The sequence below is a fragment of the Protomyctophum bolini genome, assembly GCF_963924005.1.
Source record: "Protomyctophum bolini genome assembly, chromosome: 7".
In the NCBI taxonomy this organism is placed as follows: domain Eukaryota; kingdom Metazoa; phylum Chordata; class Actinopteri; order Myctophiformes; family Myctophidae; genus Protomyctophum; species Protomyctophum bolini.
This window is the reverse complement of record NC_137868.1, coordinates 14082461-14108928: the sequence shown is the minus strand read 5'-3', so window position 1 is coordinate 14108928 and position 26468 is coordinate 14082461. Positions and strand designations below refer to the sequence as shown.

The 26468-nt window shown below is 41.7% G+C and overlaps 3 protein-coding genes across 5 annotated transcripts; 1 reads left to right on the top strand and 2 right to left on the bottom strand.

The window, feature by feature from the left end:
* The first annotated feature begins 6929 nt into the window (after window positions 1-6929).
* Window positions 6930-11385, top strand: pnrc2 (proline-rich nuclear receptor coactivator 2). The gene is made up of 3 exons (XM_080767182.1): window positions 6930-7114; window positions 7792-8011; window positions 8435-11385. The coding sequence occupies exon 3, from the start codon at window positions 8465-8467 to the stop codon at window positions 8945-8947; it is 483 nt and encodes a 160-aa protein (XP_080623308.1). The 5' UTR covers window positions 6930-7114; window positions 7792-8011; window positions 8435-8464; the 3' UTR covers window positions 8948-11385.
* An 80-nt stretch (window positions 11386-11465) lies between these two features.
* On the bottom strand, window positions 11466-18702 carry srsf10a (serine and arginine rich splicing factor 10a). 3 transcript variants are annotated; one of them, XM_080767178.1, is made up of 6 exons: window positions 18528-18702; window positions 16953-17057; window positions 15935-16038; window positions 15612-15783; window positions 15473-15523; window positions 11466-13176 (listed from the first exon to the last, which is right to left on the bottom strand). In XM_080767178.1, exons 1-6 carry the CDS (start codon window positions 18590-18592, stop codon window positions 12903-12905), a joined length of 771 nt encoding a protein of 256 aa, XP_080623304.1. In that variant the 5' UTR covers window positions 18593-18702; the 3' UTR covers window positions 11466-12902. The 3 variants fall into 3 exon arrangements, with proteins under 3 accessions (XP_080623304.1, XP_080623305.1, XP_080623306.1); XM_080767179.1 differs by having other exon boundaries at window positions 11466-13170; XM_080767180.1 differs by lacking the exon at window positions 16953-17057 and adding an exon at window positions 16373-16691 and having other exon boundaries at window positions 15935-16030; window positions 18528-18666.
* Window positions 18703-19492: 790 nt separating this feature from the next.
* fabp10a (fatty acid binding protein 10a, liver basic) lies at window positions 19493-20867 on the bottom strand (the record flags this gene model as incomplete). Its single annotated transcript, XM_080769273.1, has 4 exons — window positions 19493-19543; window positions 19660-19749; window positions 20212-20384; window positions 20801-20867. The coding sequence occupies 4 exons, from the start codon at window positions 20865-20867 to the stop codon at window positions 19493-19495; spliced, it is 381 nt and encodes a 126-aa protein (XP_080625399.1).
* Between the last annotated feature and the right edge of the window lie 5601 nt (window positions 20868-26468).

The window sequence follows — 26468 nt, the reverse complement described above, 5'->3', positions numbered from 1 at the left end:
GTTTGGACTCTTCACCACAGCCTTATATTTAAAGAATGAAACACTGAAATAGACTTTAGTATATCCTCCTTGCATTTATATTGTTCATTTTTTTTTGTATTCCCCTCGTGTTATCAGGGATGTTTTGAGCTCTTCTATATTTTAAAGGTGAAATACACCGGTAGACCAAAATATGGCAGGCAGAGAGAGACCAACTCCTAAAGGGCTCAAAAGAGTAGGGGTGTTGGAGGCAAGCAGATGACAGAACACATTTTAAGTATTTATATAAAATAAAAATGAAATGATAGCAATAATAATAATAATATCGCTTTAATAGAGTTATACAAAGCCGTAAAACACCTAAAGGGCGAGATCGCGTGCACGCATCCGCCTAGGTGACAGCAGACTGCTGTGCGAGCGCTGGCGCTTTGGAATGGGGGGTCAGATCAACATATTCGCCTGGGTGACAGCAGCCTGCTGGGCGAGCGCTGGTGCTTTGGCATGGAGAGTAAGATCTTAATTTTCGGGCCTGTTGAGAACTCTAGTTTTCGCCGGCTGCCGGGCGCGGGCTGCACTAATAACTTTGGGACAGGCCCGTCTAGAATTTGAATGGACAGGTGTGTGTGCACATTTGGCATGGGCCGTGGGCCGTGGCAACAGTGCCGGAGATTAGCTGTACACAGACGGGCGGGCGGACGGGCGGGCGGGTGGACGGACGGACGGACGGACACACACACGGACGCCTTATGGTCGCATAAGGCGAGGATAAAGAGAAGACAAACACAGAGGACAGTGGATTGGCCGTTGCGCGTAGAGCGCAACCCTCAATCATCCATTGGAATACAAATGCATGCCTTTCAGTCTTTGTAGCCTACTCGTCTGGCAAGTCTTTGAAAACCTTCAGTGCTTCTGATTTTCGGCCGGGGGGGGACGACGACGACGACGACGACGATGACGACGACAACACATCTTGCCTGCCGATGGGCTAGCGGACCACTGACAAGTACCCCCATGGACCCTGTCACTATGACTCAAACATAACACTGTTATGTTCATATCTGGGCATGAAAGGGACACACACACGCACACACACACACACACACACACACACACACACACACAGAGAGAGAGAGAGAGAGAGAGAGAGAGAGAGAGAGAGAGAATTACAAAAGCACTTTGATGATTAATGAGGTAAACAGTGAAATCAGGATTTCATAAGATTGCAATGGTATTCTTCTTCTCCCATGCTCTTTTATGTCTTTTTTGCAAAAAAAAATATGTTAATGACGTTAACATATATTTTCCCGGGGGTCTTTATGTGTGTAATATGTGGTTTTAGATATTTTAGATTTTAGCAGTGAGCCCAGTGTCATGGGACACTGGGCTCACTTCCTTCCTGGGCTACAATTCCCATAAAGCTTTGGTGCACTGCTCCTCCTTGTGGCTGCCTTACTGAGACAACATGTAGTTCAGGAAGTAAGTGAGCCCAGTGTCCATGATATCAGAGACACTGGGCTCACTGCTACAATCTAAAATATCTAAAACCACATATTGCACACATAAAGACCCCCAGGAAAGTGTTTCCCTTTAATTAGGGGGCTTACAGTACAGTGGGAATAATGAGCAAGTCAATAACATGGTAACAACAACTGTGATGGGATAGTTACATTTTTATTGTGCTGTACAGACCAGTCTTATCCATCCATCCATTCATCCATCTTCAACAGCTTATCCGTAGTTGGGTCGCGGCAACTGCTCCACCAGAGAGCTCCAGATTTCCCTCTCTAAAGCAACATTAGTAACTGTTCCAAGGGTTGGGGATGTAATCCCTCCATCACATCCTTGGACGGCCCGGGGGTCTCCTCCCATGTGGGACGTGCCTCGAGGACCTCCTTAGGGAGACACTCGAGAGATATTCTAACCAGATGCCAGAACCACGAACCGTCTAAGAAAACTCATTCTGGCTGCTTATATTTGCGACCTTATTCCTTGGTCATCATGACCCACAGTTCATGACCACAGCTTTATAGGGATGACTATCTACTATCTTAATTTATCAGATAACAATTTCTTGACATAATCAGGTCAGCTTAATCTAAATTATGTCCTTCTGGCAAAAAGTCACAATGACATTTCAATTACAATTTAAGCAGGTCATAACACTCGCCTGAGGTAAAATTGTCAGCTAGCTTCGCAAAGCTGAAAAGTGTGTTAAGCAATAGCCTACAATAATTTGGACCTGAAAAAGTATTGTAGCCTACATGAAGTGATCTGACAATCAATATAGGTCAAGAATTGCAGGTTATGCTGGATAGTTTCGATGTCTATAATGTATGCATGCATTATGTCTAATGTAAGTGTATGGACAGTGTCCAAATACAGGAGGGGTTACAGGTCTGGCATCAAGACTAATGGTTACATACATAGTGCAGTGCCTCCTCTCCTCCCTGATCCAATATATCCAACAGGCCAGAAGGCAGGAAGGCAGAAAATATGATTAGAAGCAAATGAGACTGCTCTAATAAGACTTCCTCTCTGTCACACTCAACACTCAACAGGTGCATAAGCATAGCACAGTACATTATTGCAGAATGGTGGCAGAACACCTCACTTGGTCTATATAATCATTGTGACGCAACACTAACAGTATATTTTCCTTTGTGTTGGATAGTTTCCGTCTGGACTCATTTCTGTGTAGCAAAACCCCACTCACAACACCACTTGTCCTTCTGATTACAACCAGGTGACATGAATGTGAAAAGACAAACAAGTGGCCCTCTTGCTGTGAGAGTGGCCTCTTGTCAAGTATCAAGTGATGGATGACCTGCTTGTAGATAATGTCTTTGAAGCATTGTTACATGGGAAGGTCGCTATTAAGGTGTGTGCATGCACAACATTAAGCTCAATTGATTGCCTTCCGTGAAAATGTCATGGCTGTCTGCTGCTTTTCATGCCACTCAGTGTCCACACGGCCTGTGTGTGAATGTCTCAGTACACTTCAACCAACCACCATTCAGAGTCATAATGTGAAACTCCCAATGATGGTTTACCTCCACCATTAACACCCAATGAATGCCTAGCATATTGGTTTGTTTATGTGTGGGACAGTGGGGTGTTTGTATGTGTGTGAGTGTGTGTGTGTGCGTGTGTGTGTGTGTGTGTGTGTGTGTGTGTGTGTGTGTGTGTGTGTGTGTGCATGCGCGCGCGTGTGTGTGTGTGTGTGCGTGTGTGTGTGTGTGACTATGCGTGCCTGCGTGCCTGCCTGCCTGCGTGCCTGCGTGTGTAAGTGAGAGAGATAGAGAGAAATATTAACATTTTGTTTATACTTTTCTTATGGTTTTGTTCTCTTATGGTTTTGTTTCTTATGCTCTGTTTACACATTTCTTTATTCCCTTTAATAGTAGCCTAGGCCTATACATACATGTTTTTGTTTTGACTGTTTTGTTCCAGTCAAATTTGGCAAGTTAGTGAACCACCTGGCACCTTCGCCAACAACAACTGAAGACATTATGACCTGTATGTGACTTGCAGTAGCCTCTCAGTGACCTACTTTCCATACATAGCTCTTTCTTGACTGGACAAGACACAGCTGTGCCCTTTTCATGGACAAGTCTCTTAACGTTCTGACATGGAAAATGTTGCACAACAACACACGTAATATATGGGTTATAAGGGGGTGAGAACTATTATGTCGGCTCTGGACTTAGATATGTGTTCAGATATCAAACCAGTTTCTTCAGTATAATCTTTAGACTTTGACTATGACAAAATGTCAGTGAACTTAGTGAAGAACATAAAAGTGTGTTTTTTTTAAAGTATAGTCTGGAATGGATATCTATCCCTATTCATAAGGAAAACAGAAATAAACTGTGGGCCCTTGTACTGCATATACTCTTTGTACGGCATATACACTTTTTGGAGGGTTTAAAAACATGTAGCATATACTTTTTTGTTGTTATCATTTACTCCTGCTTTTATTGCTAGACACTAAAATCACAGAGATATTGTAGGCCTCCTGAGAGTACGTTGTCATTACTGGTTTCTCAAGACAGATTCAGCTCAGCAATGGGTTCCAGATTGTTGTTTTAAAGGTGTCAAGTGAGTTTTTGTTGTTTCTCAGAAGGGAATAAGTTGAATGTTGAATGATGATAGTTAGGCCTGTTACTAATCCTTGAAAAAGCAAGTAGGCTAGCTGATACCGGCACCAGACCAAACAGTTCACTTCACACAGATTTCTGCAGGCACAGTAGCATTTCTCAAAACAAATGACACACGAAAAACAGGTAGTCATAACAGAAACAGTGTAACACATTGGCAACAGTGCTTTTATGCAATGACATCACATTGTATAAAAGTGTTATAACATGATTAGTGATTACACATGCCGAATTGGATCAATATCATGTAGTTTATTGCACAGAGAAAGAAAAATAACAAGGCACAACAAAAAATTAAATAGAAACGTCCACGTATAGGTAGGCTACATGTTGTAATTTTGGTTTAAGATGCAGAATTATATACAGTAGGGGTTAGATCCCTTTCATTAACTGAATTTACACTATTTGCAATATCAAGCCACAACTACAAGAAATATTTGTCTCGCTTTTTGCCAATGGCAATGTGTCCCAAATAAAAAAAATCAATGTTATTCTCCAAGTCAACATGACCTTGATAGGAACATGGTGACTTTAAGAATAAACTCCCACCGTCTAGAGAATACAATGATCAACAAACAGGATATAGCTTATACTAAAATGTAGTGTAAGGAAGGATAAAGGGAGGGCAGATCAATAAATGTGCCCCCTATATCAAGAGACTTCACACATTACTGTCGTGTCCACACAATGACCACTGCTTTTATTGTTATACAGTCAAACAAAGCCAGCAGGGGTCTGGTCACCTGGCCCTCAAGGATCATGCGAAACTCACTGGGATAGATTGGCCAATTGGAGAAGAACAAAAGAAAAACACTGCAAGCACTGCAAAAAACACTAGATAGACTAATCCCACGTTTTATAATTTTTTATTCATATATTTGTATGTCTGTCCAAGCAAATGAGGAATGTATTTAAATGAATAGATAGAGTTTTTATTGTTATTATTATAGTAGCAGGGTGCGGACTTGTAAGAAATCAGCTAGATTTGGCTTTTGGTGACTAGTTTCTGAATTTTGGTGTGGTGTTATGGTATGGGTAGCCTATAAGGTTTTCAAAAAGCTGTGCAAACGCGTTGGGTGTGCTCCCTAGTGGTCTGTTTGCACAGACTCAACTATTGGATACATATAGGTTTGGTTGAAAACCAAAATAATTGATAGAAGAGATTTTTGAAAGGCATCGTTTTCAAGATGACGTCCACGATGGCTACTGCAGGGGAGCTTAAAATGCCCTTTTTCATTCCAAAGTTGCAAACCGACCACTAGGGGCGAGCCAAATTTGCTATGGTTTTGGAAAACCAAAATTCAAAGAGCAGTTACCAAGTGCATAATTGTTATAATTTTTTTTACATTAATCACATAGGCATTTTAGCTCCCGGCCTTTCAAGTTGTTTCTTTTCCGTAAAATTTTAGCACACCCAATGGTAACAGAATCCATTGAAAAATCTATTCTATGGATTATTTGGGGTTCCAACCATATGCACATATCTAATAGTGGTTTCATTGCAAACCGACCACTAAGGGGAAAGCCAAATTAGTTTGCAATGGTTTCTGAAAACCTTATGCCTGTAAGTATTTACGAAGTGCATAATTGTTGTGATTTTTTACATATTAAATCCCAGTTTATAGGCATTTTAGCCACCGTGGACGCCATCTTGAAAACCCATATACCCATACACCACACCAAAATGCAAAAACTAGTCACCAAAAGCCAAATCTTTACAAGTGTGCCCCCTGCTACAGTTATAGAGCAGAGGGGCTTGTTGTTTTTGTTTTCTGACCTGACCTCTATGATAGAGGTCACTAGGTCAGATCAGAAAACAAAAACATAGATAGACTATCTATGCAGCATGTTGCAGCAAGCCAATGCACTAGGTAGAACTTAGAAGTGTATATTTGTACGTCTCTAAATGTTTTGATGAATTGAACAAGGTGGACCCTCTTGTAAACAAGTGTAATGCTTTATTGGGTCGTCCACTCACAGTTAACAGTCTTTGTATTGAGTTGTGCTTGAATTATACTGTAATTCTGCAAACTGTTAATACATATTTCAATCGATCAATCAATCAAAGGTAGAAGGAAGACACTGGAGCAATCTTGGACGGTTTTTATAACATTTTCGTCAGGTCATCATGACAGACACGTTGCTTGCTCCTTTCTCCTCCTTTCCGTTCCTTTTCCTTTCTCCTAGGCTAGCCTGAGTTGAGTGACTGAGTGTTGAGTGTCAAATGTCTAATCAGTAGCGGTGCGGTGCAAACACGGCGGATAATGTATAGATTACATACACAGAGCTGTGTCTATTATTGGCTTGTCCTGAATACACTGCCCTTATAAAACGTATGTTATGGACAAGTTGTCCATAACATACGTTTTATAAGGGCAGTGTTGTTGTCGATTCTAAAGTTCGCAGCGAGGGGGGCGGGTAATTTTGTTATTTTCTCACTTCTCTCAGGAAATACCCCCAACAAAGGAAGGGAAAGCGTTTCGCCGTACGACGGTGCCGCGCGCAAATGACAGACGATCTACAACTCTACAAGCTTGCATCCCATTTCGCGACTAAGGACGAGACCCAGTGTGAGTTTTACAGATCTGCTATTATATTCCGCGCGACACCGTCGCGTGGCGATGTACGAATTAGGACTGAGGGCATTGACGTCACCCGTCTGGCAACAGGCATGGATGGCGTCCGACTAGAGCTCGCGGATTGGTCACTGCGCTGCGAGCTGAAGCGTGATTGGTCAGGTCTCGGCTACATAGCTCCTCTGTAGGGTCCATTTTGTTCGCAATTGGAGTCGGAAGGGAGATTTGACGTTACACAACAACTGTACAACGCCGTAGGAAAAGCCAAGGTTTCTCGAAAATTGGTAGGAAATATAGCGTTGCTGCTATAAATTCAACATCATCCACCGTTGAGATTTCTGAGGTTCAATTCGACCATTCTATGACGAAGAGGCTTTCACCAACCAAAGCCTGAAGGATTCGGTAAGTTTATTTTATTTGGAGCCTCCGTCGCCATATTGTCACCGTCCTTTCTTTGTTATGGTGCCAGACAGTAATGTGAGACACTATTGTAAAACAGTCACGTACTCATTCATATAGTATGTGGTAATGGATTTAAAGGAATCCACCAACAAAATATACGTTTTTGGCTCATCACAACCAGTGAATAACTCGGTTATTACGATGTCTGTTTTTCCTCGGGACAAAGCCGAGGGCAGGCTCACACACAGTTGGATTAGTCGCTTTATGTAACGTTTATTATTGTGTTATTATTGTGATCATCGACCAAATGGAGGTGTTCTATCGTTTTTTTGTTAATAATGATAGTTGTAATAATGTGGTACTGCAATATCCAGACCTGGCATGTTGTGTTTCAATTTTTGTGCGATGACGCACTTGGTAATTCATTGTGTGAACGTCCCTGCTGTATTCGTGTCTTTGTTCATCTTCGTGTATTTTTATTATTTCCCTTATTATTTTCAGTCTTTATAATGCCAGAACGATACGATTGCGTATATTTTATATATAACGATAAAATATGAATAATACAAATATATCATTTTTTACCGAATGAACAAAATTAGCAGATACACTAGCCCCAATGTATCAACCTTTACATTTCACAGTTAGCTAAACCATTGTTATTTTCAACCCTGTAGGTAGGCCATCGGCTTCTTGGAGCATCGTGCGTCGAGGTGAATTAATGTTCAGCTCGGCATCACGGGTAAACATCGCTCATCATTGGCACATGAACACTTCAGAACTTGCTGGACACAAACGTGCAGCGAGAAGTAGACCGAAGACTACTTCGAGGACCTGGAGATCTGCTGGAAGGGAGAGATTAAGCTGCTGCGCAGTCAACTTTACAACAACAAAGAGGTGAGTGGAAGCTGCTGTTTTGCTTGCTTGGCTGGGTGGGGGATGGGCGGCTCCGACCACACTGTCTAGTCTGCTCTGCACGTAGGCTGCAGGCAACATAAGCCTTTGCAGTTGTTGTTGTTGTTGTTATGCCCGCCAGGTTTATCATGTGACCTGCTACTAGAGTTTATTGTTGTTTGATAGATAGATAGATATTATTTACAGTATAGTCTATATACACATGTGTGTGCGTATATGTATATAACCTGTGCAATTTATTTATGTATGTGTCATAGCTGATATCTTATAGGTTAAATAGTGTACAACTTTGTATTTGATGTGTGCATGAGTGCAAATAGTAGGGACAACGGTTGACGTGTGCTGCACTGGATAGGAGTGACACTGGATAGGATGGTGACATAACATTATTATCTCATTGTTCAGGTGACACTTGTGACACAGTGGAATAGCAGCATGGGAGGTGGAGAGAGGTACAACATTCCAGTGTCCCACCCTGAGCGCCTGTTGCCCAAGAAGAACCACCAGCTGGGCCGGGTCAAGCAAAGAGGTCGTGATCAAAACATTGCAGCAGCAGCATCCGCAGGAGTAGTGGGGGGCCTTCACATCCACCACCATGGCCACCGCAGGAGCGACAAGGGCACAGCCTACCCCTGGTCTCCAGAGGCCCGGCAGGCCGCGGCCGCTGAGAAGAAAAACGCTTCAGTCCGTTTTACCAACTATGACCAGAACTGGGAGGGCGCAGTTTCCCATCTTAACAACCTCCTCTTGGCCGCGCAGGACTGCCCGAGCTATGCAGGAGCAAAGTTCAGCGAGCCACCGTCGCCCAGCGTGCTGCCCAAGCCCCCTAGCCATTGGGTGCCCTTCGCCCTAGCCTCCTGTGATAACAGGGAGATGATGACCTTCCAGTTGAAGAGCCTGCTCAAAGTGCAGGCCTGAGACGGACCCCCGCACTTGCCCTTTATGAAAAAAGAAAACAATGCATGAACTACGACTCCTCTGACAGTATTTAGTCCCACCAGGAACGCCTCAGTGCTGTACTTCTTTTAGTACATTTTTATCTTGTTCTCTTGGGTGGCATTTGCAGTATTCCACTGCAAATGTCCACAACCATTTTTTTAAAGTTTCAAATATTGCAGAACTGTAGCCTTGCTGGTGGGGAAGATGCTCTCAGTCGAGACAGTTTCTGTAACTGACGACGAACTGGATATCCTTTGTACTTTTGCGCTCTGTTATTTTGTTTTGCTGTTTTTATGTTGGCTGTTATAGCAGGTCGAGTGAGCTTTTCTTCCCAAATAGCAGGTATGGCAAGGTATTGTAGTAAGCAGTAGAGCTCAATCTCTTTTACGGTCCATTTCTGTGGACAGATATGCTTTTCCATTGACATAGGACATAGGTTATGCTAATCCTTTTTGGACCTCACCTCTAAAGCATCTGGTGCTAAAGCACATTCACATTTGTAGCATTTTTTTATTTTTTATTTGGGGCCCAATATATTATTATTTCTTTTATCTGGGATGTAAAAGCCACTCGCCTGCAATTCTGCAGGGAAACCAGAGATATATTTCTGGAGAGGAATCAGCTGTCGCGAATACAGGTCACAAGCATAACCTCAAAAAAACTGAAGGGTAATATGAGACCATGGCACACGGACCTTGGACTCTCAACTCCTGTACCTTTTTTATAGCGCTGTGCGCACTGCACTATGGGAGTTGGGCTTGTCTAAGGCCCGCAGTTCTCTATCATAGCGTTACTTGTGTTTAAGTCCATTTGTGTTGTAGTCGAAAGGTGTATGAGTCTGTCGCACTTAACCAAAGCAATGTCTTTAGCTGTGTTTTTGCCACCTCCTCTTTGCCTAACCGGCGTGGTCACTAGTGCCATATCGACCACGTTGGCCGAGTGGCGAATTGGATGTGAGTCCCTGGGGTCACATCCCAATTTCAAATCAGTGCTGTTAGCCCCCTCAGTCGAAACGCCACATGGCAAACAATGCGGAAGAGGACCAGACAGGTGGTGATGTGACTGCACCAATTTCACTCTACCTTTAGCTCATGTCATGGTCCTGTTTGCTGTGAGGCCTTATTTCCAGTGGGGAAGGCAGGGTTGGTTGAAGTGCATGATGTGGCCCAAGGGTCTCAACAATGTAAGGCGCAAGGCCAGTGCGGGTGTTTACATATATACATGGGTCTCAAGGGTTGGCCATCCCAACAATCTCCAGACACTCACTGCCTCCTGCACCCCATTTATCCTCTTGCACTTGTTGTCTTGAGTTACAGGCTGAAAAGCTGTTTTTCGCTCTTAATGGTGGGTGCGTTATCGACTATCTATAGTGTCTTTATTTTTATTTTACCAAACCTCTATTGAGGCTGTCTATTTTTTTTTCCTTTGCAGAATGGGAGCTGTAATTGCCAGCTTAGAAATGACAAAACAAAGTATGAGTGCTTGAAAATATGTTAAGAGCCATGTATATAAAGAAATGTATTAAAATACTGTAGCATATGTACATTTTGCAGGACAATTTGAAGGCCTGCTTGACAAAGTATTTTTAGTAATAACACTGAATGTACACGACATGCTATGGACATGTCTTAACTTCAAATGCTGAAGAATATTTTTGTTAAAGAAAAGAAATATCTGCATATAGCATTTGTCAATACCCCTGCACTGTGTAATCTTGCCAGTGATCTTGCACATAATGTTTTTATTATTTTGTATTATGAACAGTGTAGGGTGAAAAGATGCTGTAAGTGCACATTTTTTAGAAAAAATACAAAAAAACTAATCTTTAATTGGACCTTGGAGGAGGCTTCTGTATGTATGAATTGTTTGGATGTATTTTTTATTGTGCTTACATTATGTAAGCTTGCTTTTTTTATGATCAACCACTTGACAAGTTTAACAAAGCCTGATTGTGCCTATGTTGAATCTCACTCTGAAAAAGAACTTATCAGACTCATTTTGAGTTTTTTTTCCTTCCTTTTCCCCCTCTTCATTGGGTAGAGCTCTTACTCATTGACCAAACACACATAGCCACCTGAAACCCAGCTTCAGTTCTCGGTTGTTCTTCCGCCAACTGCCAACTGATTTTGGTTCATTTATTTTTATGAACTGTTTTCCCAACTATTTTATGTAAAAAAAACTGTTTTCTATTGTTTTGTAAATGATCATGCATGCAAAAGTCTCCTCATTCTAAAATTGTAACAAAATTGGCTGTTAATTTGTCCCACTTGTTAATGTCACCGAATATGAATAATGAAAAAATGATTCCATGTCCACAGAATTGGTACTAATTAGATGTTCAAAAATGTTAAGATGCTGTTTAAATTGGTAAAGACAAAAATAAGCTAAAAAATAAATAAACCCCTCCCCTTCCCCCACACCTTTGTCTGGTTGTCTGTATTAACATGTTCTTGATGCATATATAGATTCATATAAGTGCAGTCCACACCACCAAAAAGTACATCACTGTTTGATATTTATTTGAGTTTCACCAGGTCAGTTTACTTCGCAAAATTCCAAAACGGTTAAATGTAATTATCTTTACATATCCATTGTACACAGCATAATTCATCATTGATGCGTACCCAGATCTTTACTTCAGGTGTGTAGCTGAGCTCTTTTACGTCAACGATCCATAATATGCAGCTTGAGATGGTAATGTTTTCTGTTCTCAGCAAATGAAAAATACAAATGCATCCATTTATTGACGCTTCAATGGAATAACACCACTAAAATACAGATAAGAGTACTAAGGAACACTTGGGAGTCAATTAATTTAGTACATACATAAGGAAATAAAGCAGCATATTTTGAATACATGGACTACATGTAACAAATACAAAAATAGGGCAATAGAAAGAATACCACATACAGATTAATGTAACAAACCAAAAAAATCAGGCTACATTCCATACAATGCAATCCATTCCTTACTAATTGCAGAAATTAGTAAACGATGGTAAGTTAAATCTTACATCTGACTGAATGGTCTAATAACATACAACAGTATATAACATGGTAACGTAAACGTGGAATCTTTTTCCTATTTTTAGTTCTTATTCTTTCCATTGGAGAAATAACTAAAACAAAGAGAAATTTTAAATGCTGCTATAATGTATAATATTGAATAAAATGGAGTAGATTTAAGTTAACTCAACATTATATTGGCAAAGTTAAACTGAACCATCTTTGAAACTATAAGCTAAATCCACAGTACGTAAGTCACCAGATATAGCGAACAACCTATCAAGAACACTTCTGGGAGCTTGCATTATATCCAACATATAATTAACTTAACTATACACATTAACGGAAATACCAGGACTTTCTTTTCTCTTGTGCCGTGCAGAATGTTTCATGGTGATATAAGCCAGTGGTTCCAAAAGGGGTCCTTGAGGATTTCAGGGGGTCCCCAGCTAAATGATAGTTTGGAACCAAATTGACCCTTATGTGACTGTAACTCCCGAGTGTACAAATGGAACCAAATGGTCCCGTTAGGGTCCATTTGGTTCCATTTGTACAGAGTTAAATTAACATTGATTTTACAATATAAATTGGGGTCCCAGAGATAGAACATAGAAATGCCATCAAATGGGGGTCTGTAGACTAATATGCATGTCAAACTGGGTCCTTGAAATGAAACGGGTTGATAATCACTGCTAGAGCCGTAAAAATGTTCTCTTATGGGGGTCCCTGACTCCCTGGCATACATTTTCAAATGTTGGTCCACGGGCCAATTGGTGTCAATTTGGGGGTCCTTGACATGAAGAACTTTGGGAACCACTGATAGCAATTAACTAGCAATTAACAATGGTGGGCATGAACATTTGAAACCTGAAACCATACGCAAAACATCCTTTAGATAAAGAACGACAGGACTTTGGAAGTGTGGGGTTCAATGGCCGCCAGACTTGCGGCCAGCCCACGACCGTGAGCGAGATCGAGACCGGGACGGAGACCTGGAGTAGGAACGTGATGGTGAGCGTCCCAAGTTCTGCTTATGGGAGCTGGATGCAGGATGAAAGTCTTCAGCTGGGCTTGGGGACCGGGACTGGCTTTTTCTGCCTTTGGGTCTAGATCTGGCAGGGGATGGGGAGTGAGAGGCTGAGCGACTACGGGATCCTGGGCCGTGGTGCGTCCTGTTGTGGTCACGGGGAGGGCCTCTGTACCTAGCAGGAAAAACAACATGGAGCCAAACTGGTATGGTAAAAGGAATTTCCCCTTTTCACATGGAATAATTGAATGCATCATAGATGGGTAAATGCAGCAAGGCAACTACAATGCGATTGTTGTTATCAAGGTAATTAACATTAATTCTGTGTCTGATTTTGGAATGTGTTTCTGTGTGCAAGCATGAAGTACATTTTACAGTAGATGTACCTGCTGTTACGCAAATAAATTAACCCCCAAATTAATGTCTATAGGAAGTTAATATATAACAAAGCACAGAGGTTGTACAGGAATTTAATTTAACTCTGACATTGGCACAGAGGAGAGATGTCCCATTCTTTTCAAAAGATAATCTTCAAGGACATTTAATGCGACCCAAAAGGCCAAAACTATAACAGCTATATTATATTATTTCTAACATATATTATATATATAGTTAGATGTATTAACACCTTAAAAATGTTATTGCTTCTTTGTTGCATGTTAAAAATGAAGTTATTATTTGACGGCTGGGTAAGAAAAAAAAAAAAAAGGATGCACTGTCTTAGTGCTATAACACAAAACAAGAAGATACTGAGTGACTACAGTGAAAAGTGTATGCAGTCAATGGGCAGCTACTGATACATTTGCATCTTATAGGGTGCATCTTAACATATCTAAACCGACTTTTATACTCTACGCCCGTCCATCCGCAAGCAACAAATATCCGGAACCGTTAGCCCCGATCGATGTGAAACTGTGCACACACTCCCACTCCCTGGATGCCAGAGCAGAACCTCCGAAGCATACTGTATCTGCCTTGTCATGGGCAACTTTACATGCATATTCCCACTAGGCCAAGGAAGAAATTCCACCCAACATTTTCAAATCATTCTCATGGTGGTGTTATAATAGGCCAATTTGTGTTTTTTTTTCTAGAACTGGACCAATCTGTGCAAACTTTGCACACACACACACACACGTCTAGAGGCCAAGGCCCTGCATTTTTCACATAAGCCCTTCATAGCGCCTCCAGGAGGCCAATGTTTGCACAACATTTTTTTATATATTACAACTACAGATTTTGTCCAAACATCACACAAATCGGTACACATTATCTCCGTCTACTCTATAGTCATGTGATCAACACAGATTTGTCTGATATTTCATATTTCTAGGATTGGCATCTCAATTTCTCAGTTTGCAGGTTGTGTACCGTTTCCTTCAGCCTAGTGGAGACAATGATGGAGCTTAGACAAAAACAAATTTAACCCACATCTTTATACCTGTAAACCTGTGATGTGACAATTAAGAGGATTCTGATTCTGTCATGGCATGCAAGTGTGATAGCAAAGCATCACTATATCAGTACCATCAAGACGTAATAATTGTAGTAAGTTACATATGTTCTACTTCTATTAACAAAATGCTTCATAAAAACAATGTTGGGTTCTGAACGGCCCACTGTATATGCGGCTGGTCGGTGATTTCGCCATGGTTCCTTGTTGGTTTAGGACGGTCAACCTCCGACATACGTTTAGTCGGTTACATAATTTGTCATTTTTATCGAAATCGACAAAGTGTGTACTATCTCCCCATTAATTAATAGGCATCAGGTTGTGTAACAGCCATCAGGTTGTGTTTGTAAAAAAAAAATGTAATTGTCACATTTGCACAAATTTGTCTTCTGCAAAGTCTAAATGATATGATCCCCGGTTACAAAATGTGTTGGGTGAATTAAATAACATTCACAGGACCTGTTACATGATTATTCACTTCCTGACTCTCGGTTTCTGAGTGAAACCGGCTTTCAAAATAAAGGGGTTCCCAATAGAAAATCAATGTGTGGTGGTCCTGGAGTACACAATTCAGACACCACACCAAATGGGGGTGTTGGCAGTAAATTAGATAATCAAACAAATAGAAAGGTAGGAGCGCACACCAGTAGTGGGGAGGTGCTGATCGCAGGAGATAAAACTATGACTGAGAAAGGAGAGAGGCCGCACAGCTCGTAGTCACGATGCAATAAATTTCTTTATTTTTCCAACGTTTCGGCAACAAGTTGCCTTCTTCAGGGAAGAATTCACACGCAAGGCGTGTGAATTGTCATTCACAACGTTCAGCTATGGTTCAGTTTGCCCCACAACACGGCGAGGGGGCGGAGATCAGAGAGAGGGGGCTCTCTATGACGAGACGTTGCTGGAAACTATACTTCATTCTACGCTGGTGTCACATCTAAAATATTGGTTATTTTTGCGATTTGTGAAACGTTTTTCAAAAAGAGCAAAACTAAAATCTCTTAAATTATTAGCCCACCTGTCATTATCGTGGCTTCTGCTGCGTCTGTTCCGTCCATAGGATCGAGAGCTGCAGAAAAAACAAGGACAACAACATATCTGAATATGGCCACCGTAACCAACAAGCAGTGAGTGTTGCACTTGAAGGATTAACTCACTCTCTGGGGCTCTCGGACCTCCGTGGGCGGCGCTCGTAAGAGGGGCTGCGAGATCTGCGGCGGTTGCAGCTGCGGCTGCGAGAGCGGCGCCGGCGATCATCTCGATCACCGTCGTCGTAGCGGGAGAAACTGCGAGGGGAGTGGCGCTCCTTTGTCTTCATCTGATTAGGGGCTACAATGGACAAGACAACGGGGGGACATTTTCCTGTTTTAACCTAGTCTTGTGTGTGCGGCTGTGATCTAGCTGTGATCTAGGCTGTGATCTAGCTGGAGTTAAATGCAATGTTGCTGGGATATGAAACATGGATGAAAGCTGTTCATACTCTTGCGGTCTCCCTGGGCAAACTGGATCTCGATCTGGCGGCCGCACACCCACTTGCGGTCTAGGTTGTGAAGGGCATCTTCTGCATCCCGGACGTCTTCAAATGTGCTGGACTGTTAAGGCTTCTCACTCAGGGATTTTTTCCTCTTTTTTCGGGTGAGGTTAGGGGGGAGGGGGACAACAAAATTCTGTGCACATACAATACATACATACTATACAGGCTGTGGCTCCATTCTGACAAGAAAAAATATATATGTATATTATATAATGTATACAAATGATTTTGAAGTAATAAAAAAAAGACTGACTTTGAAGATTATGACTTCTACAATTACAGATTACAATTACTGATTCAAATAGGCCAACTCGTGATTTGGGACTGAAGACACATAAGACAAATACTGAGATGGTGAGCCATCAAGTGGTTTGGGTAGGATACAAAAAGTTAGGCTCGTTACCTTTAACATGCTTGACCTTTGACCTTCAGCTTGCTCTTTATTGGCTTGGCAGAAGAACTCGAGGTTTCCTGCTTGTCTTTGCCCAATAAACTCTTTGCTTTTCCTCCCTTTGGTAGACAAATGAAAGCCTGGATGCTCTCTTTCCTCCACTTTGCATCTTCATCTTTTTGCCTTTTCTTTATTTTCCAATTCCACTATTGCTTGGTGCCTGGGTGTCTTTGGCTTGAATCTACTCTACCACGGCCTTTCAACTTTCTTTTCTTTTGGTGTGGGGTCTCCAGAACTGTATCTTTACCATTTCTAAGGCAACAACAGAAGAAATATTAAGTTAGGAATATGTTTAATCCTGCATACAATATACTAAGTGACAAATTACAAATTAAATTAAATCCCATACAATAGACCAATCATTTGTTAAATAAAATACATGTAATGTTGACTCTGCATCGGAGTACTAAATAATCCACTGCAAAGAAAGGGTTATAATTTAAAACATTTACAATCAGTTGGGGGAAATATCACTCAAAACATCTGAAACACAAAAAACAATACAAAGGATATTGAATGTAAGCAAATCCTCTTGGTCGCCGTGTATAGAAGTCAAGTGGAATGTAGACATCTACAATAGGCCCATAACGACCAAACTCACGGCGTATATCCTCTGGCCTAAAGTGTCATGAAATAAGGACATTTATTCTGCTGGCGAGCAGATAAGACTACGCTAGAGCCCAGTGTGTAGGCCACACACAAGCTAGAGCCATCTATTTTTAAGACCATAATATATCATTAGCTCTGGTCCATAGCTCTAATGCTGTGGCATTTAGAGCTATGTTACTGTCGACTTCCGGGGCTCGCATAAATGCAGACCAGCCTCTCCTCTGTCGCGAAAAAAAAAAAATGTTTGACCTACTCACCAATACAAAGACGGGTTGTGTAATTAGAAAGCATAAATGCACTTTTTGGCCAGAAAGGGATTATCTTTTCACCCGAAGGAAAAATCTTCTCTATGAGGGCTTTCTTCTCTTGGCAATAGAGGGTATGTGTGTGACATCATCATCATTGTCAAACGCGGAAGTTATGCAGGAACGTCTACTGAGTGGCAAAACACTACTTTCTGGCCTTGACAGCCCATACATCCGAAAAGAAAAGTTGTATTTGATTGCATTAAATGACGATAAACGACATTAAACTCACTTTGTCACTAATTTTGCCATTCACTTTATGCATGTGCATACCCTCTATATCAGCAGAGGACGCAGTGGAGTAACTAAAAAAAATCCTGGTGAAAACAAAATCCCTTTCTGGCCAAAAAGTGTATTTGCACGTGTGGTGGGGGGCTCAAAGTGCATCCACTAAGGAAAGTAGGCTTTCTAATTACACAACTCGTCTTTGTATTGGTGAGTAGGCTGGTCTGCATTTCATGCGAGGCAGGAAGCCAATCAGTTCCATAGCCAGCAAGAGCAGTAGGGCTATGGACTAGAGCTAATATATAATTTCTAATCAATTATTGTTTTAGGCTAAACACCTATCTCTCCCACCACAAAGTAAGCACCCCCCCCCCACAAGGAGCCTGTTTATTTGGGGACACACCGGTTGATGGCTCGGCATTCTTTAATTATAGACGGGTGTAAACGAAACGTTAGGGTTTTTAGTACGATGAAGTTTAATATTAAGTAGATTACATTAGTTTCAATTTCATAATAACCAAGCATCGGTCATGTTTCAGGGCTAGGTTGAAAACATGCCTGGTGTTCGATGGACATGACAGTGTACAAGAGAAGAGCCTGGTCCCTTGGTTACATTAATCAAAACAAACGGCTGTTTTGTTTATTTTAGTTCACTAACTTCACTTTGATTGACCTGTGTCTTCGCTTGACGTGCCTTTTCAACAGAGAAACTGCAACAATAATGCACACTCTTTTTCTCAACCGTTGGTTTGTTTAGCTCGTGTTTAGAGTAGACAGACGGTGCACAACTGCACACATCTCGCAACATCCTTGTATTGTGAATCCCCCGCCCGCAGCAGCAGCACCACAGCTCACGGCTGGAGCAGTGCAGTGGAGGTTACTCAGATTCCCTCCTAACGTTAGCCATCTTGGTCACGTCAAGCAAGCAGCAGCGTACAAACAAACGTACCTGGATTCGTCAGAGATGTTCCTAACGAAGAGAGAAGTATTTGGAGGTCTTAGGTACCTCGCCATTTTGTTATTCGAAACGAAAATTATATATTTTTTACACAACGTTCAAGATATTCGGCCCTAAAGCTCGATCCGGTGGCTGACGTTACGTGGTCACGTCCGTGCCTCTGCCTCCTTCGCCTACGTGCAAGGGACTGCACGGAAAATCCCATTGCGCATGCTCTAGAACGGTGACACCCACGAGTGAGTTAGCTGCAGCAGATAGAAAATAGAAAGTACAGTGTGTGTGTGTGTGTGTGTGTGTGTGTGTGTGTGTGCACCATCCAGGATCCTGGTGAGTCATGACCATAAAACTTTTGATTCTGTGAATTTATTTTTTAAATAAAAAAATAAAAAATAAACAAAGGGTATTTATTTATAGTATGTCCATCATATAATTAAATATTCAATTATTTATTTATGATTCACCAGAATCCTGGATGGCTTGATTCTTGGTTTAAAATTTGCTATTAATATTTTTGTAAATCTCTTGGAAAAATTAATTGGAGTGGGTCCAGAAAATCACATCCACTGCTATGAGCTATACTCCAGTGTTTTGATTGATGGATTGAATACTTTATTAACAGTTAACAGTGTAAATAGTAAATACAGTAGTATGAGTATACAATGGTGCTAAAAGCCCTGATCGAGGGCTCCATTGTGGTCCTGTGTATTAAATTCATTGAGACATTTAAAGACATACAATAATAATATACAAGACATATATAAACACTAGTAGCAATACAATGTATATAGTAAACAGTTGGGGGTGGGGGCATTTCTGGTGTCAAGCTTTGGTGTGCACAGTGTAGAGATGCTGGGATTGCAATTACTCATATACGCTAATTGAGAATGTGGATAAAGATGACAAAAGGCACATTTTATAAGCAACATTTTATTTAAATAACCATTTCACTGACACGTTTACATCTTCTTACTCCTCCTGATGAAAGTTGTGGTACCCACGGACAAAGTCTGGAATGTGAAACACAAGAGAGCGATTCATTGTTATGTAAGATGTTTTGGCTTTAAATGTGTGTAGTAGACAAAGCTAGGATAGACCTACAAAGAAGGGAAAGTGAAAGAAGTACCTCAACCATCTCTCCTCCCTTTAGCTCTTGGATGTGGCTGAACTTGCCAGTGTTGGTTACTAGCTTTCCTCCGTCCATATTGACAGTGCACTGGGGAGCACAGAGACAGAGAGTGAATAATCCTGTCAACCCTGAAACCTGAGCACCCGTCAGACCATTACTAACACTATCCCAAACCAAACCCTAACCTCAGACCATTACTAACACTATCCAAACCCAAACCCTAACCTAACCTCACAAGAAGACACGGATGAGTTTTAACTGGCCATGCAGGTCCGACTAACAGGATGACTGACTTATGGGCATGCAGTCCCCTTGAGCACATCACAGAAATAAAACGTGCATACTAAGGCATATTAAGGCTTTTTGTTCTTTGTTTGTTTTATTTATTTATTTGTATTTGTTTTATTTGCCTTATTTAACGATTTGAAGATAAAAAGAAAGATACTGTGTAGATATTAACCTTGATGATTTCATATTTTCTGGTAACACTCAAAGACAAGACAGCAAAATAACATTTAGATTTTGTTGATGTGCAGCAGATTCGTGCACCTTGATCTTCTTGCCGTCCATGGTGGTGATGTCAGCCTCTTTGCCGATGGTGAAGGAGTTGGTGATAGACTTTCCAGGTGTCTTGGAGGTGATGACAAAGCTGTCACCGGTCTGCTGGATCTCAGTAATGGGCTTGATGTCCTTAGCAACCTTGACCATTTCATCAGGAAGTCCTGGTGAATGAAGAACACAATGGGGAAGTCTTCATCAATCACTGGTCAACTTTTCAACATACTGAAAAGTGGCATCTTTAAGTGTTAAATGCTGTTTAATCCCCATGAGCATCATCAACATCCAATTCTAGGACCACAATGGAAACAAGTCCCCAGGACTTTTTTGTTATCCGTTTAACCTCAATGTCTTACGTTTACTGTAGGCTACCACGTGCTGTTTACATAAAGTTATCAATCAATCAAGCAAAAAAATCAATCAGATCTCCCTTCGAATATACCAAGTCTTTGCTATTCAAGCTATCTGTGACATATAACAAACACAAGAAATGCTTTGGTTTGCTCTACCAATTATATATTTGATTTTAATGTCAATCTTTGCAACGTTAATTAAGGTAGCACTTTATGAGTCAACTCACCCATTGCTTTGAGGAACTCCTCATAGTTCTCCTGGGCGTATACCTGCCATGTTCCACTGAAGGCCATGTTTTCTAGAAAGGTCTGGGTTCTCCTTCACCAAGGCGGGCAAGAGGCTTTGACAGCTGTGTGAAGCTCAACACAATGTAGAGAACACCAATGTTCTCCCACCTTCTTATATCAGAAGGTGGAAAGGGGGGCCCAGGACTGTGATTAATCAGTAACAAGAGACTCTGGAGTAATCCCCACTGTTTGAACAACCTAGCGTTCACTTGCACCTGCTTGGCTTGACCTCAACTTCAAGTGAAGAGGGATGATGATTTTGGATAGGAGTGTCCATGGCACGTGTGATCTGTGCTGCACAATCTCCAATGCTAAACGTGGTGGGATTATAGGATAATATAGTCTGTGTAACTAAATTCTCATTAACCTTTTTTATACAGGATAGGTTGGACTGAACACATGGCTGCGGTATGGGACAGGGCATTGAAGGTAAACCGGAGCAGAGGAAACCCACTTGAACTCAGAGAGAACATAGACTACAGACTCCACACAGAAAGATTTGACTGATGACCTTATGGTTTTGTGGCAACAGTGCCTATGTAGAGATGTCATGTTACATTATCTGTTGAGGGGACAAATCGTTCATGCCATGCCACTCATGTGGGTATGGATCTGGCTATATATGTGTGATATAAGGGTGGGTGGGGTCAGGTTGGCACAGTGGCTCAGTAGGCAAAGCGCCCGCTAGGGCCGTTGTAGGCTACGCCCTGGACCCTGGTTTTTAACGACTAACCCAGGCTTCCCCTGGTCGTCTGTAGGGGTTCTGTTCCCGAGCAGATTAGTGCCTTGCTTGGCATTCTCTGTCGTCAGTGTGTGAATGTGATGCACATTGTTAAAGACAGTGAACAAGTCTCTATCAATGCACCATTTACCATTCATGTGAATGCAGGCCAGTGAAATATATTCAAAATTAGTATAGTTTGATGGCACAAGATTACTCAAATGTTAAATCACCATTAATTAAATATGTATGCTTATTTCATTTTATTACACTTACACCGCCATCAAACTAAACTAAACTTTAAAAATACTAAATTATATGTTACGCTTCAACAATTTGATGTCATTTGGCACATACGTTTTCTTGCATTTTGATTGATTTTTAAACCTATGCAAACTTGTGCTGTTGAATTGGCTAAAAGTTAATCCGATCTACTCTACTGTCTGGGCTCCTATGGAGGGGTCAATGACACTGCAGGCGTTTTGGCTTTTTTGGACGAGAGCAAATGACAACATATCTGGTTGCATAATAATACACAAAGCAAATCTTTCACGTCACATTTCTACCCGAATATAAATTAGGATAACAACAGCAACAGCATTGATGATAATAACAATAATAGTAATAGGCATTAGGCATCACCATAATCACTTTGAATAAGCAACTTTATCAGTTACACACAAGAGGTTTCTTCCTTAGAAGTCTTTGTGAACGTACTAGTTCAAACCTATATGTCTAACATGAAAGCTCTAATAAAATGGAACTCAACATAATTGGAATTTTGAACATGCTCAGTTCTCTGTTCTGTATGTTATTGTTTAACCATTGAAGCCATGCAGAATAGCTTAATGAATCCAACCTCCTAACCCCCAGGTCATTATCTCTCATATAGCTATAACAAAAGATTCAGGCTGACTGTGTATAAATTGGATACTAGACCGGTGCCTGGCTGTAGAGCACTGTGTCGGTAATGATGGAAGTTGGAGATCCATGTCCCACCCGGCTATGCAATACCCGCATGTCAGAGTACCCGTTCCACCTATCTGTCTGTGTACCTTTTATGCCCATATATGGAGATATATGGAGTTTGTGTCAGGCATGCCCAAATATGGAGTGCTGTGATGTCAGAACATCCATATATGGAGCCTGGGCAGGGGCCCTGTCCAGAGCCCCGGGCAGAGGCCTTTTGTGGCGGTACTGGACAACGTGGGTCCGACGGACTCGACACCAGGCACTGCACTGAGTGCACTCTCTGTGGGGGTATGGAGAGCGTGGGGTTATGGAGCGTGTGTGTTGAATTTGGCGAACGGTCCTCGAGTTACGTGCATTACAGCCGTACACACGTACAGACAGATGTACAGAGTACGGAAGTACTGTAAATAAAGTATGGAAAGTAATAATTTGGACTCGGAGTAAACCTCAGTTAACCCATTGAGACCTGGAACGCATCTGTGTCACCTTTATAGCTCTTAACCACTTTAACCAATTATTTTAACTTTATTTTAACTTTAACTTTAGCTATTTTGGAAAAAAATCCGTGAATATATGTGCCGCAAATCTTTGAATTTTATATTCTTTCACAGCGTCACAACGTTTTTAACTAAAATCTTTGCTTCTGGGGTGAAGAGGGTCCCTGCAGGTCAGGAACAACATATTTTGAGATGGGGTCGGCGGATAATTTTTACATATAATTTTTTGGGGGTCCTTGACATGAACTATATAGTTTGAGCACCAGTGTCAGGATTTAGAAGACATCTTGTAGAATCGGCAGCCTCAGTCCTAAATGTCTTAACCCATTTAGACGTGAGAACGATTCTACAAAATGTCATCTAAATCATGACAGTTTTCTGAAAAACCCTATGTTTCTATGTCAGTGGTTCTCAAACATTTTCATGTCAAGGAACCCCAAAAATTATATGTAATTGGCCACCGACCCCCATCTGAAAATATGTTGTTCCAGGGACCCCCGGCCCAGAAGCATAGATTTGAGTTAAAAACGTAATAAGGCAGACGCTCACTCTATTCTGTGATGCAGGTTATTGGCAGACACTCCCTAACGCCAGGGCTCCACTGGGTCGCGTCTGCGTCGCGTTGCGTCTCCGACGCGTGCGTCAAAAAACGAACCGGTTCAATTTTAATGGTGACGCACGCACGCGGCACGCACGCACAACGCGGGCAGTGGAGCCACCCTTCATTGATTAAAAAGGGAACATTGACATTCTGTGACGGTGACGCTGACGCGACGCAGACGCGACGCAGACGCGCCCAGTGGAGCCCTGGCGTAAGCAGGCTTCACGCGCGGGCTTTAAAGGGCTTTGGTTATCCCGCCCCCCCCCCCCCCCCCCCCACACACACACACACCTACTCTAAACTGACGAGTGTTTGTTTGACTCCTTCGTGTTTGTTATTGTTAGTAAAACAGTGAAATAAACAAGTTTAAACGTACCAACTTCCACCTCATGGAAGATGAGGAGAGTTGTCAGTGTTGGCAGGGAGTGGAAACTTCCCAGAGACATGACGGTGACAGCAGGAGGAGAAGTTTAATTATCGTCCTTGGAAAAAAAGGTCCATTCCCCAAGAGACCAGGTGCGTTAGCTTACCTAGCTACTACCTACAGTTAATTAGCTGCCTGCTTTAGCATTCATGGTTAATAGAGGTGAATTGTTTGTTTGTGTGTAATGTCATGTCACTAATTATATTTACAAAAAGTAAAATTAAAGAACTAGTCAGGATATAAAGCATTGTTTGTGTGCTGTGCCTGTGAAGTGAATAATATTGTGTTTGTTTGCTGTTAAGCAGAAATATATCCCCCATTTAGGCCTGAAATTAAAAAAAAATATTTTTATCAGTGGTTCTCAATATTTCATGTCAAGGACCCCAAAAATGATATGTAATATGCCACGACCCCCATTGAAAATATGTTGTTCCAGGGACCCCCCAGAAGCAAAGATTTGAACTGAAACTCTGAAAGAATATATATTCAAAGATTTGAGGCAAATTTTCACTATTTAAAAAAAAAATAGCAGACCTACAAGTTTATAGCGCGCTATGAGCTTGTAGATCTGCTATTTTAAAGTATAACGCCCCAAAATGGCTTAATGCCCTATACTTCTTCATACAAGACTGTCACACTAAAGTATGAGAATAGGCATTTCTACAAGCTGTGTGCAAATGTTTCTTTTTAAATACTAAAAGAACAATAACTGAACAAGTAGATTCAACTATAATTATTATTATAAGTCAATGTCAAACAATTTACAGTAATAAAACCATACAATGTAAAAAAAAAAAACCTCTACTATAGTATATTCATGAAAAAATAGCATGTTTTTGTTGATGTAAAGTGTGTTTTTTAAGGTGCTATATAATATATATATAATATATTATTATTTATGATTTATGAACCCCTAATGGCTCCTGATGTGCAGGTTGGTGCCTTGCATGGTTTCCGCCGCCATCTGTGTATGAATGTATGTGTAAATGGGTGAATGTAATGCACAATCTATGTAAGGCGCCTTGGATAAAGGCGCTATATAAATGCACCATTTACCATTCATGATGTCCGCTCTCCTATATAGCTGTGAATGCTGGACCCTGAAGCCTGCTCTACCGTCCCTGGCCCCACTGTGCTACACCAGAATGCTACGTGCAGTGCTAAACATCAACCAGGATGAACACGTTACCAACATGCATCTGTATGGAGTGATACCGAGGGTGGGTGAGAGAAGATGGCCTCCAGGAGGAGGAGAATGAGGCTGGTCGGTGCCATTGACACTGGGATTAAATGGTAAACGGTGCCATTTATATAGCGCCTTTATCCAAGGCGCTTTACATATGCATTACATTCACACACACACACACACACACACACACACACACACACACATTCATACACTGATTGCGGCGGAAGCCATGCAAGGTACCAACCTGCACATCTGGAGCAATTTTGCCCAAGGACCTGCTCTACCTCCTGAGCCACAGTCGCCACAGTCGGGATGTATGGAGGATGGAGAGGACTGGAGACCCGCTGGAGGGCTCATCTGAGGACCAACTAAAAGAGGACTGCTCTATCTCTCTCTATCCATTGGTGGGTTCCAAACTTTGACCCTGCTGGCCGCCATCCATTCTTCTACAACTGAAGTAGAAGACAGCTCAAGGTACGAACCCTTTTCCCCATCTTTGCTGCTGCTTCTGCTGCTGCTTGTGTTGTAAGCAAATTAAGCTGTGTGTACACTTCAAGCTGTTGCTGTGATTTTAGGACGCAATGATTGGGTGGCAATTAATGAAACATGTTCAGTCAGTGACTGTTTGTCTCTGGGATTGGATGCTGCAGTCTGTGTTGTGTTGTGTTTCTGCTCTGGGATTGGACGCTGCAGTCTGTGTTGTGTCTGCTCTGGGATTGGGTGGATGCTGCAGTCTGTGTTGTGTCTGCTCTGGGATTGGGTGGATGCTGCAGTCTGTGTTGTGTCTGCTCTGGGATTGGGTGGATGCTGCAGTCTGTGTTGTGTCTGCTCTGGGATTGGGTGGATGCTGCAGTCTGTGTTGTGTTGTGTTTGCCACTGAACAAACTGAGTTCTTGTAACAGAGAATAGTATTATCATGTGGATCTTGGCCACTTCAATTAGCCTTTTAAATTCAAGCTAGAGGTTTTGGGCTTCATTTCAAAATGAAGACTGATGTTCATCTACACTACAGTTAGTAGATAGTTAGTTAGTGTTACTAAGTGTGCGGCTGCTGTGTTGTGGGTGTGTTGAAGATTGTGTGTTGTGACGGCTATTGTTTAATGACTGGCTTGACTGCAAAACTTATCTCTATGTACTGGTCAATTCCTCATGGCCCGCCGTGGCCATAATTCTTTCTTTCTTTCTTTCTTTTCTTGCTCTCGC